Source organism: Carlito syrichta, unplaced genomic scaffold (assembly GCF_000164805.1).
Source record: "Carlito syrichta isolate Samal-C Ts95f unplaced genomic scaffold, Tarsius_syrichta-2.0.1 Scaffold305156, whole genome shotgun sequence".
NCBI lineage: Eukaryota > Metazoa > Chordata > Mammalia > Primates > Tarsiidae > Carlito > Carlito syrichta.
In genome coordinates this window covers 12,708-32,502 of record NW_007249252.1, presented here as the reverse complement: position 1 = coordinate 32,502, position 19,795 = coordinate 12,708, and the positions used below count along the sequence as shown (strand labels likewise).

Sequence of the window (19,795 nt, the reverse complement as noted above, 5' to 3'; positions counted from 1 at the left end):
TACAGGCACGCGCTACCACGCCCGGCTGATTTTTTGATTTATTGTAGAGATGAGGTCTCGCTACCCAGGCGGGTCTCGAACCCGTGGGCTCAGGCAATCCACTCACCTCAGCCTCCCAAAGGCACGGGATTACAGGCTGAGCCACCGAGCCCGGCTGTGTTTAACTTTTTCATGAAGATATTTGTTAAAAACCTCTAAGTCTATTTGCTAATGGCAGATTTTTGTGTATTTTTAATCTAAGAACATGTAAAACATTATACCAAGTACACAACTAGGGGTTGATAAACACACAATGCAACAATTGGTGAATAAATGGAATAGACGAAGGACTGGGGAAAACTCTTGATAGGGTATCAACGTCCTCAAATCCACCTTCTGTTCACCTTGCTTTCTAAATAGAGGCAGTGAACATGACCTTCCACATTTGCAAAAAGAATCCAAGTGTGGTTTGGCTTGGCCATAGTTCCTTGTGATTCTGTTTGTCTTTCCACGTTGGTTTTCCTGAGTAGTCTCCTTTGCTTATTACCTCTGCAGTTGTTCTGCGTGGGAAGTAGGGTTGTTGATACTTGTTAATAAAGCACTTTGATCTCATTCATGTGAAAGGTGTTACATGTGTGAAGATGGGATTTCCTGATTTTCAGACAACTGTTTTGTCTAATGCTAAGATTCAGGAAACACATGTTCAAGACATATTAAAAAATTACAAGGTGCTGAAGGTTCACAGATTCGTAGTGCTATCTCCTAAGATCAGTAGTCAAAACGAACAAAAAAGAAAGTGAGATTTTTGCTTCTTTGCAAATGCTCTTGGGCAAAGAAGAATGAAAAGAAATCTGAGCACAAATCTTCAAAAGGCTATTCAATTGATTATTTATGTTGTTTTAAAACTCAGACAGATGCTCTGAGATGCTTATTGATTGTAATTAGTAATACCAGTAGCTATCTACAACTTATCTCAGTATGAACAGGTATTTTCTGATATTTTTTTCTATCCTACTTACTGCTCAATTGGGACTAAAAATCAAAAGGCTCAAATTCTTATTACCTGCTTCTTAGCCATACTATTGCTTGCAGTGACTCTCCAGCTGGTTCTCTCATCTCATTTTGTCCCTGGAGAGGACATGTTATAGTTCGTCTCCACTACACTCTCTGCACATAGTGCTCCGCAGTGTGTAAATTTCTACAGGTAATAATATCCCATGGATGGCACCATCTTTGTTAGGTGAGCACTTTCTTTTCATTTGTAGCCACATTATTTACATCTCAACTCAGAAAGATCTGCGGTACAGCTAGGCTCTTTAGAGTCCAGGCCAAGAGACATCCACCCCTCCACCATTTATAGGCTGTGTTATCTTGAGCTAGCTTTTTTTAACCTCTCTGAGTTTGTTTCCTCATTTTTAAAACAGGCCTAATAGTTATAGCTACTCAGAGTTATATAGATGTTAAATGAAATAAAGTAAAGAAAGTGTCTGGCATAGTACCTGACTCATAGTGCTTAATAAATATTTTATTTATACAAATATATATTTATATTTAATACTTATCAAGGTACATAACAGAATTATAATTTGAAAGGCCCAGTCCAAAAGGCAATCATTTTACTGGGCAATTTTATTGTGATGACATCTTTGTGAGATAACTGGAGAGAGGTCAGGGAAGAACTATAATTCCCACTTTACATAAAGAACAAATGAAGCCAAGAGTAATTCTGTTTCTTAGGAAAAGTCACAACAGTGGTTACCAGCAGGTCAGAGCCAGAGCATAGCTGTGGACAGAGCAAGGTCACACTTTTTCCTCTGTGGAGGAAAGAGTAATCTATGCCTAGGAGATAGCCAACAAGGAGGACCTGCCCTATATTTAATGACTTTCCATTATTTGAAAGACAGATTCACAAAGAAGTGACAGGACAGGTTAATGAGGTTAACAAAACCCCATAAGTCTGATTACAACATAAACCATTTGAGTAATGTGTAGAACAAGCAAAAACAAAACAAAATTTTTAAAAAAGAAAGGAAAACGAACTTCAGACTACTCAAGAGTTGCAAGGGCTTACAGGACAAATATTTCAGGATTCAAATTCTGGACAAAAATAATCATGTGTCTAAATGAAGCAAACTGGCACTTACGCAGTCCTGAAAATGTGACTGTGTCGTCAGTTTTCTTATTGCTTCAAAACACTTGATCTTTTTCCCATTACTTTGGGGATCTCAGGCATCCAAAGCAAGCCTACTTTTGACAAGCAATTACCAGGGCAGATGGGAAAATAGCCACCCTACCTCAGGGTGAGTGCCCCCATTTTGTTTTACTTGAAACATCACTAGCCATGAGGAAAATAATTCTGCTTAAAAAGCTATCTGCATTTTCAATAGCACCACCTTTCCCAGCGTCCTAGAATGTTGATGGCTAATGCTCCCAGCTGCTTTTAATGTTACCACTTGGTAGGTGTTATTTATTTGGGCTAGTGACCAACTGAGTAGGATTAAATCAGCCTGCTATATTAAAGTAAAAACTAATGAGATTTTATTGGGTTTGCATATGAACATTTACTGCATTCGCATTTTCAGGACATGAAAACAGGTTTATGCTATAACATTTAGTGTTTTCATGGTGCTGTACCAGCTTAGATAACATATATCAAAAATAGCATGTGTCGTGTAGAAACCCTCAGAATATCTGGATATTAGAAACCCCAAATGCATTTAAATTATGAAATACCAAATAACAATTATATGTTAATACATAAAGGAATAATGAGGTTAGTGTGCATATATTAAGCATTTGAAGAGTACTGTTCATTCATCCTTCCCGATCACTCAGGTACTGTTTAATTCCCTGAAGTAGTTAATTATCAAACAAAACTCTCATGATGAGAATGTCATAATGCACAATCCAAAATGGTGGCTTCTAATAAATAAACTGTAAGACAGCTGTCACACAAGAACCTCAAAGTAGTCGCTGAAACCCTTGAAGCATTGCCATGAGGGTAGGTTGCAAGTATCTTACAACTTCATCTAAAAAAAAATTGAGTTGAAATTCTATGAACCTTTCTTGCACTTGTGCTGTGTATGTCAGGCACTGAGAAGGACACAGAGAGGAAAATCACACAGTCTTTGCCCTGGAGTGACTATCTAATAGGAAAGACAGACAGATCTATAACCATCATCCAAGACAAGCTATGACAAATGAAATGACACAGGTACGAACACTGTATAATGAGAATAGGGGTGAAGGAGACATTGACACTTACTTGGGACAGAAAAATTGGGTTAAAACATATTTCCATTTATACTCTCTGGATTTGAAGGGACCCTGAAGTTCATCTTGTAGCCCAGCCACCCCTTTGTCATGATGGTTTCAACATGACTCCCCAAACTACAGTTGTTACAAACCCTTAAAATTCATGCCTCACAGATTATTATGAAATTAGTAAGATTGTGAATCAGTTGTTAATTTGCCTGCCTTTATATGTTTTATGTCCCCTACCTCCCTCCCCAGGAGTTCATATACCTTAACTGACTGTGTTGTGGTCTTTCTTTCCCTAAAGCAACAGTTCTCAAAATTTGGTCCTGTTAGACATGCAAATTCTTGGGTTCCACACCAGACCTACTGAATCACAAACTGGGGATACAACACAGAATCTCTGTTTTAATAAGACTTCCAGATGATTTGGGTGTACAATCAAGTTCGAGAATCACTTGTCAGTACGGGAGAATGATTATCAGAAAGAACTAAGGACTAACACCACAGTATCAAAATTACACTCTAAAGAGAAGATCATGTATTCATTATACCATGGCAGTGAACATCACAAATTATTTGTCTCAACCATTCAGAGGTATTTGCATTCCAATAGAGCCCCCAGAAACAATCTGCAACTGTAGAATTTAGTATATGGTAGGCTAGCAGAGACATTGTCAGGGGAATCCTCCAGCCACACCTCATATACAGCAAGATTCTGTTCCTTGGAGATTTGAAACCAACTGACAACTCATAGAGGAACTGACAGGGCGGAATTCAAACACTGGTGAGCAGAGGATTTATATAGCTGCTCCCAACCCAGTCCTTCTCAATGCTACCTCTTGACCAGAGCTGTCAGCTATGGAAAAGATTTCATCTGTTCCTATGGAGAAAACAACCTAACCTGCCCACCTGCTGCCAGATCCCCTGCTGGCTAGGTCCTTGATTTTGAATGTTACCCTTCAAAGGCTGTTTATGCTCATGTTAGCAACAAAAGCAAACAGCTATAACTTCCCTATCCCTGAGTCTCATTTTCCTTATGAAAGATTTTAATCAGGAATACAATGCAGTAAATTGCATCTTCTTTCAGCAATTTAGTTTTCAACCTTGTTTTTCAAACCAACTTTTGTGCTTGAAGTTAATGTTGTTGCCTGAGGTGTTGAATGAATATTGGAGATTTGACACCGAAGACAAAAGACAACAAATAAGGGAAGAGGAGAATGGAACCAAGAGTTGATTGAAGGGTAGGGCTAATTTGACTATGCCATGAAAATAACAAATACGGAATGAATTAGACCTTTTGCATCAGTGCTGTCTAACAAGCAGCTTGTTAGTTAAATAAGGCTCTCAGTAAAGTATATTCTGACTTACATTTCCCAAGATGCCTTGTTCTTCAGACCAAGCTCCAAACACCTAGAGAATTCAGCATTTAGTTAAAGTGGAGAAGCAATTCCTTTGGGGTTGCTGCTTTAGCGTAGTGACAGCAGGTAGACAGCTAGGCAGCAGCCTGTATTCTCCAGAGAATAAGAAAAGAGACACTTGTGGGGGTGATCTTCCCCATGCATGTTTTAAAAGTCACATTGGACATGCCCATCTAAGTTCAAGTTATCTTGCTCTAACCAACAACAGCAGGGAGAGGTTCTTGTTTTTAAAGATTCAATAAAGCAAAGCCTCCCATCCATGTCTGTGAATCAAAGGAGAGCTTGAGGCAAAGATGGAAAGCATACAGTGCCTGCCATTGAGAGTACACATGCACACAAACAAATTAAAAATTAAACAACACAAAAGACAGTTACACTGGGCACATACCTGCAACTCACATGTGCAGGGCCAGCTCTATGGCATTCCATACTGTAGCTTCTATTACCTTGCTTGAAAGGTTCAAAAGAGGTCTGTATGTTATTGAATTGAAAAGATTTCAGAAAAAGACAGGTCCTCGAAGGTTGAAGGTAGTTTTAAAGTGTCAAAAATTTAAAAGCTCAAGATGCTTCCCCAAAGCGGACCAAGGGGAGGCCAAGTAGAACTGACTAATTTCAGTGGTGATTTGAGGAAAATGGGGCCTATTTGGGAGAGAAAACAGGGAGGCACCACAATGAAAATAAGGAAAAGTACAGAAAGTGGGAGATAAAGGTACTATCAAAGACAGACCCTCACCACGCATCCCTCAATACTCAGCTAGGATCTAACCTTAGAACAAGATTAATCATACAGACTGTCTTAGATATGAGAAGCATAATCAGAGCAGGTTACAAAATGGGGAAGAAACTATATTTCATTTTTATTTTTTTAATTTTATTTATTTATTTATTTATTTATTTATTTGAGTGGGAGTCTCACTCTGTCACCCAGACTGGAGTGCAGAGGCCGCTCCCGGCCACTGCAGCCTTGACCTGCTGGGCTCCAGGTATCCTTCCGCCTCAGTCTTCCGAGTAGCCGGAATTACAGGCATATACTACCACGCCCGGCTGATTTTTTTATTTATTGTAGAAATGAGGTCTCGCCAAGTTGCCCAGGTGGGTCTCGAACCCGTGGGCTCAGGCAATCCACTCACCTCAGCCTCCCAAAGTGCGGGATTACAGGCTGAGCCACCGAACCCAGCAGAAACTATATTTTAGAGGCTGTGTGAATAAAAAACAAATGCAGATACAAGACTACCATCCACAATTAAGAAGAAAACTGAGTTTAGAAGCTGGGCATGCACAAAATGGCAACTGAGCTGAGCAAACTGGCATAGTACACCATACTTGCCAAGAATATATATGAAGGCTCCCTAATGGCCATTTGGAGCTGATGTAGCCCGGGGAAGTGAGAACGCTTGAGAGCTTTCTTTTTGAAATGGAGAGTTTGCCTGAGAAGTAGATTTTTTCCTAGGTTTCTGCATGCAGTGTCATCAAGCTTACTGCAAATTAAAAAGAACACTTTAACACCATCCCAAAATTTAGACAATTTATACTGACACTGGATGACTGATATTGGTCAAAGATTACAGTAAGTACTAGTAATCCAGGAATAATAAGAGCTGAGATTTATTCTTGTGAAAAATGGATGACATGGAGTGTGTAAATAATGAGAGCAAAAACAGCAAGATATAGGCAATCTAGAACATTTAATGTCTAATACATTACAAAGAGAGTTCAATATTGATAAATGTAGAATAATAAGTTTTATGGGGCTTTATCATATGCTGTAAGTTTGTGTGAATCATAAAGTATGAGGAATAAAAAAGTAGGGAAGTTGAAGGACAAGTCTGTGCGCATTATTTATGAATGATGAAGAGTGAAATGAATGAGAAGAAGAACAGGTAGACAATGTCTTGAATAATGATGACTTTGATGACTCGTTATCACACAAATCTTTGTGCTTCATAAAATATGAGGAATATTAAGAAGCAGAAGAGTCAAAAGACAAGTCTACTCAGAATGAGATACAGAATGAAGGAAGAGAGGAATACAAGGGAATTGCACAGAATAATAATGACTTTTATGAGACTTTCACTCACCAGCCTGGATCCTTCATAAATATAAACTGTATAGAAAATAAAAAGCAGCAAAAAGAAGAGACAGTTCTGTGTGTCATAAAATATGAGAAAATAATACCATGACAAAATAAAAACAAAAATAATTGAGCCTAGTACAGCTGTGAAGAGACACAATGTTTAGATTAGTGTGAGCAAATAAAATGAGTGAGTGTAGACTTGTTACCTATAGGGAATTAACAAGCACCTAGGTAGGCGTTATTGTTGTGAAGACCACCTTGTTAACTGCTGAAGGCTTATGAAGTTAATAACTAACCCCATCACACTCCCCAAAGAGCCAATAGCATTTAAACCTCAGAAAACAAAAATTAGTTTAACTGATTTTTAAATGGTTTGGCATGTCTAAGAGCTCAGAGCTACCATGTAGTTTGCAGATTTTCTCAGCTTGTTTCTGCTTCATCTATACTTACCTTTTCAAATATTACTTTGTAAAGACCTCTAAAAGGTTACTGTTTAAAACCAGAGATGTCCTTCTATTTTCATTTGTTGTTTCATTGGACTTAGAACCCTGAACCAGATATATCAAGATTAGTTCAAAATCCAGAATTCAGTGACTTTAAATGTCTTCTCTATTAGAGCAAATGGGATTTCAAAATGATACCGAAACTGGGAGAATCAGACATGCTAAAACAAGTGTCAATATGTCATTTGCATGCCACTCAGAAGCATGATTTACATAATTCATAAAATGGGCAGCTCATTGGAAAGAAGAAAGGCATTGTTCTATTTCATAGATCTAGGAACGTTTCTCTGAGAGTTCAGAATATTGTACACAAACACTAATAGCAACAATTATACTAGCTTACCATTGAGTAGTACTTAATGGCTTGTAATTTGTGTTAGGGAAGACCTTACCTAGTACAAAATTAATCCTATTAGCATAACTTGTAACCAATTATTCTATTGTAATAGAATTCAGTACTGAGGTTCATTGGATAAAATGTATAAAACAAACTTTGGCAACTATCTTTAACTTATTCGGAAGGGCTGTTTTGTGTTTTATTTTTCTCTTTTCCTCAAATGATTTTTGTGGTCATAAGCCTTTAGATACTTCCCTTGACTTATTCATTCTGTTAAAAGAATTTATAATTCCAGGGTGGAATTGTTAGGATTATTCTAGAAAGCCATGTTTGCCTGAATAACATGCCCCCTTTTAATCCAAGACTGAACTGCCCTGAGTATCCAGAATCTCACTTGGAAAAAAAAAGACATCTATGCCCTAGGAAAAATCACTGACCTTGCTTAACCTTCCACAATCCTGCTAGCCCCACCTATAAAACTCATATCCAGGGCTGAGCGCGGTGGCTCATGCCTGTTCCCCCAGCAGTTTGAAAGGCGGAGGTGAGAACATTGCCTGAGCCCAGGGGTTCAGGACCAGCCTGGGCAACTTGACAAGACCTCATCTCTACAGTAAATCAAAAAAATTAACCTGGCGTGGTGGCACACGCCTGTAGTTCCAGCTACTTGGAAGGCTGAGGTGAAGGATTGCCTAAACCCAGCAGGCTGAGGCTACAGTAGCTGTGAGTGTGCCACTGCACTCCAGCCTGAGCAACAGAGTAAGATTCCAATAACAACAACAAAAACACATGTCTAAAAGCTCAGAGCTGCCAAGACAAAGATTAAACTCTGGGGAAAAACTGCACTCCCCACCTCCGCCACCCAATAACAGCAGACCAGTGAAAAATCTTTGCTTGGGATTTGGCTCAGGGCCCTCTTCTTAACCGCCCGTTCCTAGAATTTGTCAAACTTGTCATCCAGGGTAGAGCTGAAAGTTATAGACATTTTAGTGAACTATATCTATTTAGGGGTTAGTTTAATAGAATCCCATTCTGTAACGAGGATGACAATTATTTGTTTAAGAGGAAAATGTCCTGAAATACTTTCTTAAAATTAAACATGAAAAATAAGATACCAGCCAGGCGTGGTGGCTCACGCCTATAATCCCAGCACTTTGGAAGGCCAAGACAAGAGAATTGCCTGAGCCCAGGGATTCGCAACCAGCCTCGGCAACCTGGTGAGACCTCATTTCTGTAATAAATCTAGAAAAATAAGTCAGGCATGGTGGTGCACACCTGCAGTTCCAGCTACTTGGAAGACTGAGGTGGAAGGATCACCTGAACCCAGCAGGTCAAGGCTGCGGGGGTCGTGAGCGTGCCACTGCACTCCATTCTGGGTGACAGAGTAAGACTCCAATTCAAAAAAAAAAAGTTAAATTAAAAAAAAAAAGAAAAGGAAAATAAGATACCACAGTCAGGGATCGCGTCTCTTTTGCAGATTTTCATTTAAAGTTCACCAAACTAAGTCTATTTGTTTGTTTGTTTGATTGGTTGGTTGGTTGGTTGGTTGTTTTTCCAGAAAAAGGAGTTCAGCAGTGTGCATCAAGAACCTTAAAAATGTTCATACCTATGTATGTAAATGCAGATAAAATGCACACAACAAATTGATACTGCTGATTATCTCTGATGTGAAAACCAGAAAGTGGAAGAAAGGTGGTCAGCAGGGACTTTAGTCATATCTACAATGCATTTATGCTTTAGCTAATACAGTTAATTTTAATTTCAATAGAAAAATATCCTTTCACAACTAGAACTCTCTTCCAAGAAAATACTAAAAAAATTCAAGACTGAAAAAAATTAAGAAACCATGAAGTGTCCTGCAATAGGGGATGAGTTAAACAAGTTATAGAATGCTATTGTAAGCATATATTATGTAATAATAAAATGATATATTGAGGACTTTCTAATTACATTAGACTAAGTAAATATACTGTTAACTTAAAAATATCTGGAGTCAGCACTATACCTAGCATAATTCTAATTTTGATGAGTAAAAAAGATGTATATACCTTCCCAAAATGCCATTAGTAGTTTCTAGTGGTTGGTGAAATTGTTTCCTTTGTTATACTTGACTGTATTTTCAATGTTTCTACAATTAGGCTTCTAGAATCTAGTTTCAACATGCTTTTTTATTTGCTCTTGGTTCTGTGTTGTAGGCGTGCCTGTGTGATTCGAGGCCAAGTGGTAGCCGTAGATGGAACCCCTCTAGTGGGAGTGAATGTAAGTTTCTTGCACCACAGTGATTATGGGTTTACCATCAGCCGGCAAGATGGAAGGTACGTCATTGTTGCTTTTGGTCACTGTGGGAACCAAATGCTGACTTCTAGCCATGGATAAAACCAGGGCTCAGATCATACCATGATGATAATCCCATCTTTCTTCCAGCTTTATCTTGAAAAGCCATTAGTGATATTTATTTCCTCTATTCCCCATCTAATTCAAGCCAAATTTTTCTTCTACTCCTTCACTATTATTCTCAAATCTCCTTGAAATGCTGGCTATGTGGAAAGTTTTCTATTCTTCATCTAATTCCATTTATAAATCCAACTTCAAAGTTCAATGAAATGATGAAAGTAATAAATAAGGAGCCATGGAAAACTTAAGACAATTTTCTTACAACCCCAAAATATTTCATAAATGAGCATGTTCAAAAGATTTCTTCCAAAAGTACAGAATTTAATCACATTAATTAAGAGTTGGTTTTTTTTAATGTGTCCTCCCCAGACTGCCTATTTGACTAGTGGCTGCAACTTATGAACAACCATGGCCAGCCTACTTAACTACAGTGTTTAATCTGAAGCATCAACCTCCAGGCTACTCACTAAGGGCTTCTCAAGGTTCTCTGAGACCTGGGAAGCAAGAGCTCTAAGTAGAACCTTTCCATCTTGAAAAAGGATTTGTTCGCACACATGTTTTTGTTGCTGTCATTTAGATAGACATTGGTTCAAAATATTTGAGTTAATAGGCCAGTGTGTCCAGCTTAGAGGTACCTATTTATGACTCTCAGGAGCACTGTAATAATGGTTTTGAGGTGCCCTAGTCTCCAGGTGGCTACCCTTAAAAAGTTCTATTCATAACAAGCTGCTCAGTATTCACAAAAAGACCTGTTTTCTTGGAGCTTTATCACAGTGTGAGAGACTATCTCATTTCAAGAACCTACAATCAAGCCTTATTAGTCCTAACCACTTCAGAAATGTTAATTATGCAACTTGAGCTGTGTTGGATTTATTTTTTTCAACTACCTGTCAAGAAAGCGCTTTAAAAAATTAGCTTAAAAAGATAATAGGAAGAGTTTTAACCTACTTAAAAAAATAAACTGTTTATAAGGACTTTAGTAAACTGTGTAAATTATTTATATGTAAATTATATTGCTAATTACTAACTAGCCATCTATTCATTATAACAAGCTGAGCAGAACTACTTTGGTTAGCAAGTGCTTTATATATATATATATATATATATATATATATATAAAACATCTATTAAATATGTATCTATTAGATATGTAATATATCTATGTATATATGAGACTACATTTCCTTTAAAATATTCCATAATTGGAGTTCTTTATTATCTCAATTTATCTTTCTCCAAATTAGATTAAATAATGGGATTTTTGGTAGTACATTCACCACAGTAACCAGTACACCAAATTAGCTTCTCCTTTACAAGCATCTTCAACCGTGTTATGATTGAAAAATGGTTATTTCTTTAAATATAATTTGCCCTCTGAGACATTTGATTCTCATGACTTCTCATGGAGAACTGATAGGCCCTCATTTTTTTTAGCTTGCATACAAAGATTTCAGTGAATTATTTGATATTCACAAAAGAACCTAAAATAATTTTGATGTCTAAAGAGTCTAAAAATTTCTTCTTCCAGCTTACAGAGAACATTAAAGAAGGTAAATGTTATTTTTGTGTTTTTAGCTTTAAGTTAAATGCCAAGACCCTCCTCTGCTGAGCTCACTGTGAGAACTAGATTTATGTATATGACAGATACTAGCCAGAATCCCCTCTGGCAATAACTCTCCCCTCAGGCTCCTAAAAGGTGTAAGCATTTAGAATATGGGTCCCAAGTGCCAACCAGACTGTCCCACTGTCATTTCTTGAACATAAAGTGACAATGTGATGAGAGTTCTCATTTATATGTTTCTGTTTGTTGCTACCTCAGATTAAGTATATTTCAAAAGTGAAAAATTATAAGAAAAATATACCTGAAGGCAAAAGGTTATAAAAATGCTGAGATTATATTTAAATAACCTGTTACACAGATGTAATATGAGAGATGCTAAGAAGAATCTTCTATGTCCCAATCTCAATCCCACCAGTCTGTTGCAGTGCTTGTAATTCTCACCAATGGTATCACTGCTTTGGGTGAAACTATTGGCTCTCTCAGAATCCATGTTAAATGCAAATATGTCATGTGGAATGTAGAACCATTTACCTTCATTATCAACCTCTTGTAAGAGTCAACTGACAACTTTCCCTAGAGAACTAGGAAAAGTCTAGGTCATGACATCAAAGAAAGGTATACAAGCAGAAGGACAGATGGTGGTGGAACCCTTTAAAAGTATGGAGAGATTAGATATTCAGATGGAGAGGAGCCAGCATAGCAGAAATGAAAGAGGCAATTGTAAAGGAAAAGTGGATACTGATGAGTGTCTACTATATGCCAGACACTTTCATTAATGTCATTCTGTTTTCATCCTCACAACAACCTTATGATGTATATTATTATCATGCTCCCCATTTGTCAGGTAAGAAAACTTATCCAGATTAACACAGTTAATAAAGATAGAGCCCAAGATTTAAACCCAGTTAATCTGGCATTTATCCTCTACAATTCACCACCTTCACCTGGAATACATGACCAGTACTCAGTAAGATGTTGAAAGAGAACTATTTATAAATAATTCAGCTAATGATAAGAAAAATAGATGAAATGATGACATTCTTAGAAGGTTTTTGAGAATCATTAAAAGTCCCAAGATCTTTGTCCTGAAGACTGGAAGATAAAGACAGGGTTCCCTCTCATTCTCCTCATGGCAAAAGTTTGTTCATTTATGGATATTATAAGGCAGAGATAAGCATTCTGCGTTATCTCCAATATTCTTCCATCTATGGACAGGACCGGCTTAACCTATTATGGATTGGCAAACAAATAAATTCTCCTCTTTGGCTCTTTTATACCTATTGTTATATGACTTTATAACCTGTTCTTAATGACCCATGCAAATGGAGGTGATTTGTGGTAGGAGAAATTCCAAAGAACTAATCATTCAGAGAGCATTTTATTTGGTTTTGGAATGGTTTAGATGGATTTTTGGCCACAGATCCACCTTCTACCTCCATGTCAATTAATGAAACAGCCAGACAGTGTTTACTGTGTGTAACTGCTGGGGGAAAGAGGAGACGTGTATGAGTTAGTGTTTTCCAGGGAAACAAAATGTACACAGAAGGGGCAAAAAATGTGTACACACTTTAAGAAAGGGGAAAAAAACTACCAAAATTGTAATACTCAATATATACTGATAAAGATGAATACAAGTCACGTTTGACTTCTGCAATTGCAAGAAGTGCTCAAAGCGATTACCAGCAGCATCTAGACACTTCTGATTATGGCAAACTAAAAATAATACACAGATAACATCTCTTAAAATGTGTATACATCTTTTTGGCACTACAGTGATATAGATAGATAGAGAGAGAGATTTATTTCAAAAAAATTGGCTTACAAGGTTTTGGGGACTGGCAAGTCTAAAACCTTTAGGGCAGGCTGGCAGACTGGAAACTCAGAAAAGAAGTTGATGCAGTAATCTTGAGGCAGAATTTCTTCTTCCTACAGAAACTTCAGTTTTGCACTTAAGGCCTTCAACTGATTAGATAAGGCCCGCTCACATTATCAAGGACCATCTCCTTCACTTAAATTCAACTGATTGTAAATATTAACCACATCTACAAGATACCTCTACAGGAACACCTAGATTGATGTTTGAACTATAACCTAGCCAACTTGAGACATAAAACTAACCATCATAAGAAGCCTAGGGGAAATTCCAAGGAGAGCTTCAAAATTAATATCTGTTCATGGAGATAATCAAAAGCTGACCTGTAGTTCATTTGAACTACAAGAAGAGAAAATGTATGATACGTTTAGTAGGGAAATGGATCTGATTTGAGAAGAACGTTAACATTTGTTGAGTCCCTACTATATGTTTGACCTTTAAGTCTATCACATTTACTCATTTAAAACAGTAGGTAAGCAGTAGATCATAGTGGCCCCACTTTACTAATGAGAAAACTTCAGTTCATGGAAGTAAAATAACTAACCCAAAGACACAAAATTAACATAACTGATATGGGATTTGAACCCAAATATGTATGAAAACAAATCCACATCCTTTCTACAAAACAAGATGCCTATCCTGTCTGCTTAATCTTTCTGGAAGTACAGAATAATTCCCAGGTACATATGTTCTTGTTTGAATAGTTTGTTTTTTGTGTTTGTTTGTTTTTAATAAACAAACTCTTCAATCTTAAAGAGTCAAGAGTCAAGGTTTGGGTGAAGCAAATAAACGTAGCCAAGAACACAGACTTAAATCAACACAGAAGGTGAACTAAAGGAAAGATTTCTTGAAAAGTGGTGTCAAATTTTCCCCACTACACTTGCCTTAAACTGCTCCTATACGATCATGAATTCAATCTCTCTGTCTTGAACTATAAGCCATTTGGGTTTTCCTTTTTTAGTTCAAACCTAAATTATTTTCTATAGCTAATGCAGTTCTTCAAATCCTCTTTTTGGAAACTGCCTTAATATTACAGCTACTTCACTGAAAAAGCAACAACAAAAAATACAGTATTATCTATCCTTTGTTACTGTTCATTTATCTTTATCTGGAAGATTTCTACAACAGGACATGATTGGTAGTACTCTAATAAATATAATAAATGCCATATGGAGAGACTGGTAAGATGTCCATAATTAAGTCTGATTCCCTATCAAGGCTTTTTATCATTGAAAAAGTGTTTTACTGAAAAATTTTTTTAATGCAAGGAATTGCTTACATCTCTCTCCTGTGGATTTAAGTTGCTTTGAATATGAAGGTGTATATTGCCCTTTATTCATTTGTAAGATATAATGACAATACTTTATCATTACCTTACTTTTTTATATAGGAGTTTGTGCTTTTTGAATGCTCTCAAGTACATCATCTCAAAGACATCATTATACTTTTTAAAAATAAAGTAGACACATTTAGTGAAGAATGAACCAAAATCTGAATCTGTTCAGCTCCAAAGCAATAACTTTGTCATAGACCACTTTTAGAGATGGACGGAGTTAGCTTACATAAGAGATAGTTCTGTGTCGTCAAGATATATAAGAGGTTGTTGGTGGAGATGGACAGGATCTATTACAGGCTGTCTTACAAAAGGGAACCAAGAGTCATTCTGGATCAAACCAGAAATCCTACATTTGAGGTTCAAGTAAAATAGTGAGACAAGCCAGGCTCGTTGGCTCAGCCTGTAATCCCACACCTTTGGGAGGCTGAGGTGAGTGGATTGCCTGAGCCCGCGAGTTCGAGACCCGCCTGGGCAGCGAGACCTCATCTCTACAATAAAAAAAAAAAAAAATCAGCAGGGCATTGTAGCGCGTGCCTGTAATTCCGGCTACTCGGAAGGCTGAGGCGGAAGGATCGCCGGAGCCCAGCAGGCAAGGCTGCGGTGGCCGGGAGCAGCCACTGCACTCCAGTCTGGGCGACTGAGACTCCAACTCAAAAACAAAAAAAAAATAGTGAGACAAAGATGGTAATCAGATGCAGAGGGTTCAGGCATGGCAATTTTCCTCTGCTGATATCTTTCTCCAAGTGCCATCTCAATGACACTGTCTGGTTTCTGACACTGTTTGTGACTCTGAACAAGATATTTAACCTTTTGGATTCTTACTTTTCTTATGTTACATTATAGACATGCTTTAAGGATGAATAATACATCATCTTCAAAGATTCTGCTGAATATTAAATGGTCATCTTTCTCTTATCTTTAGCACAAGAGGGAGCAACAATGTCAGATGTGGCTTTCTAGAAATGCATGCAAGTGATTTTGTTTAAAATAGTATTAAAATTAATTTACAAATTCCAACTGGGTATCAACTGGTGGTGTGGAATTTCTTTTAAAAAGTCTACTGGATACCGAAAAGAAATCATCCATGTAATGACTATTTAGCTAGAAGGAATTTATAACATAGAGAATACAAATAGATGTAGTTGAGTCCTCAAAAATGGAAAAGGCACCAAAATTAACTGATTTTAAGTGTACTTTCTCATTGTTCATTTGGTTGAAACTCTCATATTATGTGCATTTATATTATATACATATTTAATTTTTTTCCTCAGCTTTGACCTCGTAGCCATGGGTGGTATCTCTGTCATCCTAATCTTTGACCGATCACCTTTCCTGCCTGAGAAGAGGACACTCTGGTTGCCTTGGAATCAGTTTATTGTGGTGGAGAAAGTAATCATGCAAAGAATTGTATCAGACCCACCATCCTGCGATATCTCCAACTTTATCAGCCCAAACCCTATTGTGCTTCCTTCACCACTCACATCTTTTGGAGGATCCTGTCCAGAGAGAGGGACTATTGTTCCTGAGCTGCAGGTGGGTATATTAGTCTTTGAATGTATCAAATCATAATATCAAGGTGTGGTCAACAGTGTATAATGGTTAAATTCCTTTTCTTGTTCTTGCCAGCCCTATAATGTGCTACCCTTTATTTGTCAAGAGAAGCCTTCAAATGTCATTTTTCTGGGACACTTTACAAGATGATCAACCAGTACATTGAGGTACTCTCTATAGCCACGGAACAGAGCAATATGAACTAGCCGTCATGAGAATTAAACCCCAATGCTTGACCTAATGAACACTGTGTTCTAAAGAACAAAGCTAGCTGGCTTAATAGTGATAACAGTATAATCAATGAGCTTACACTGTTAGTGGTTCTGAAATTAAAGCTCCTTACGAAATCTAGTTTGCTTCCATTGTCAAGTTTGCATTCATTGTCATTGTTCTTAAAAGCCATGACATTGGTGGGAATGTAAACTAGTCCAGTCTCTGTGGAAAACAGTGTGGCAATTTCTAAAAGATCTAAAAATCGACCCTCCCCCCATACAACCCTGCAATCCCTTTACTGGGAATATATCCAGAGGAACTCAAGTCACTCTATGAAAAAGATACCTGCGCACACATGTTTATTGCAGCATTATTCACAATAGCAAAAACATGGAACCAACCATGCTGCCCATCAAAAAGGACTGGATTTTTTAAATGTGGTATATATATATATATGATGGAATGTTGTCCAGCCATAAAGAAGGACAAAATTATGAAATTCGCAGCAACTTAGATGAAGTTAGAGGCTGTAATACTGAGTGATCTATCACAGAAACAAAGAACTGAGTATCACATGTTTTCACTCATAAGCAGACTTTGAACAGCTATCATAATATTATAAGAAAGTGATTGGAAGTAGTGGGAAACTGCCAGGGGAGGGGGAGCATACCTCATCAACAAGGGTTCTTGCATAATGAAGATTTGTATACCTAACCCTGAATTGTACCTCACATATTTAAGATGAAAAATTTTTTAAAAAGGAAACTCACCCCACTCCCTCCCCAAAAAATGACAGCTTCTCTTGTCTATCTGTGTTTAGTAAAGGTAGCTTTCAAAGCTGTGGAGTTTTTAAACCTTTGCTTCTGAGTTGTCAAGTTTTATAGTCAGGAGAAGACATTTTTAAACCTTGATATTTTAGCATTCCTGAGAATTCTTATTTGTTGAGCATTCAATATTGTCATTTCAATATTAAGTAATTCAAGCAGCCATAGTACAATTCCCTCACCATAGTTAAATGTGGAAGCCACCAAAAGGGACTCATAAGTCTTACAGATCTAGAAATCAAGAAGTATTTTCAAGAAGAGGTAAATGGGCACTTCAAGACTGAATTGGTTGTACTTCCATCATAGCATGCCCCACAAACTATTAACAGAGCCCAAAGAAAACTGCTTAGGAAAGGCTCACACAAAAATAGTACTCTACAGAAAAAGCAATCCAAAGAGTTACCCCTCTTGTATTTTCCATTGCTTCTTCTAAAAAAGAAAAAAGAAAAAAATGAAACACCATTTAATGAGTACATTTGATTGATACACCAATCCCTTCACAGATGTCATTAGGAAGTATCAGTCTTCTGTCAGCACAAAAGTTTTGTCAACACAAAACTTATCTGGGGTTGCATGTTCCTCAGGAAAATAAATACTAAGTTGGTAAGTGTCATGCTATCCTTCTCTATTGTACTTCTGCTGCCATCTGAGAAGACAGCTGGTGGACAGCTCTGTGTCAATTGGCTAATGTAGAAGAAAAACTGGGCAAAATGTACACAAGAGAAATTGTGTCCTCAGAAACAGGACAATGCCCAAAAATATCGGACAATATGAGATACCATGTGTCTAACAATCAGTTCTTCTCTGTGCAAAAGTTTGGAAAAGTAAGAGGGGACAAGATTCTGAGGTAAAAAGAAATGGGAGCATGAAAATATCTGCACTATTTTTATCACCTTAAATGTGTTGAATAGGATGGGCTTATTCTTCTGATGTGTTTTGAAAGATGAGAGTTATGGAACACAAAATTCAATTTTAGTTGCCACCTTTGGTTATTTAACTTTATTTGTGGTAATAAGCAAATAAGAAACAGAAATTAACTAAAGAAACCAAGTGATATTTTCACTCTAAGACCAGCATTTAGTATGAAAATTGCAGAGGAATTCATGGGAGTTGTTTGCTTCTAAGTCACAGGAGCCAACCTGGAGAAACTTATTCCCAACCATTGACACATCCAGACACAGAGAAATATGTAAGAAAATTTTGATTAAAAATTTGGCCTCAGGATCATTCCAAGCATGAAAGAAAACAACTTGGTGGTAAAGATTAATTCTAGGAAAACCATAACCTTTGTCATAAAATATCACTTGCTGGGCCTGTTTCTGGAGTCCTTCCTCTTAGCAAGCCTACCCTGAATAAGGATTACAGCAATGGATTTGTGATATATGACAATGCCAAACAAGTTTGTGTGTATGTATATATAAGAAAAAGACCCCTTAATGGAAGCCATAGCGCTGAATTGCTTGACATTCAGCAGTGTGATCTTTTCCAACTCCTACAAAGCAATTTTTGGAACACTGTTGAAGAACTGAAATTGTTTTTTATGCAATCTTTCCTGGCAGGGGAAAAATGAAAGCAATCTTTAGGGTTGGGTGGATGTCTTGTCCCCATGCAGATTTGGTGCAAATCTATGGTCACACAGTTTCACAAAGATTATGGAACAAATGCTTTGTTATCCTTAGATCCCTTTAGGCTTTTTCCTTTGGCATGTTTCTAAGACCATAAAGCATGCAATATTCTCATCTACCTGTGACCACTGATAAGAGTTAATTTGTCTTTTTTTTCTAGGTTGTGCAGGAGGAAATCCCCATTCCTTCTAGCTTTGTGAGGCTAAGTTACCTGAGCAGCCGCACCCCCGGGTATCAAACCTTGTTAAGGATCCTTCTGACGCATTCAACAATTCCCATGGGGATGGTAAAAGTACACCTTACAGTAGCTGTGGAAGGGCGACTCACACAAAAGTGGTTTCCTGCTGCAATTAATCTCGTCTACACATTTGCCTGGAATAAGACCGACATCTATGGACAGAAAGTTTGGGGCCTGGCAGAGGCTTTAGGTATGTTAAACTAATTCCTTGTAAATGGCAGTATTGTTTTCAAAACAGAAAATAGTAGTTGCATATTAATTTGTATTTGGATTAATTATTGATTTTCATCTACTTAAAGGAGCTAAAGCTTTTATTTTTTTCATTTAAACAGCTCTTTGGGCCTGTTTAGAGTTCTCTTTTGACACATTTTTGGCTTCAAAATGATTTTAGTTCCACTTTCATGATGGCTGCATACCAGTGGAATCATGAAATATCTGACTTGTAACTGTCTCCAGAGCTGAATGTTGCCTTCTATGACCTTTGGTGTGGCGTTTTTTAGGCCATGTTTTTGAATTTGACATTTAGACTGTCATTTCCACTTAGAAACTACAAAATTCTAACTTATAGCATCTCCACTTATTATCTTTTATGTCTAAGATGGTTAGACTTCATT

General features: G+C 37.3%; 1 protein-coding gene across 1 annotated transcript in view; it reads left to right on the top strand.

Moving 5' to 3' along the window:
* LOC103263558 (teneurin-1-like) overlaps window positions 1-19,371 on the top strand; it is a gene marked incomplete at its 3' end in the record, with an annotated part of 116,796 nt that extends 97,425 nt beyond the window's left edge. The window contains exons 7-9 of the mRNA XM_008061234.1: window positions 9,762-9,881; window positions 16,002-16,263; window positions 19,104-19,371. Of these exons, the coding sequence (XP_008059425.1) occupies window positions 9,762-9,881; window positions 16,002-16,263; window positions 19,104-19,371 (650 nt within the window). The remainder of the gene's footprint in view (window positions 1-9,761; window positions 9,882-16,001; window positions 16,264-19,103) is intronic.
* Window positions 19,372-19,795: the final 424 nt, after the last annotated feature.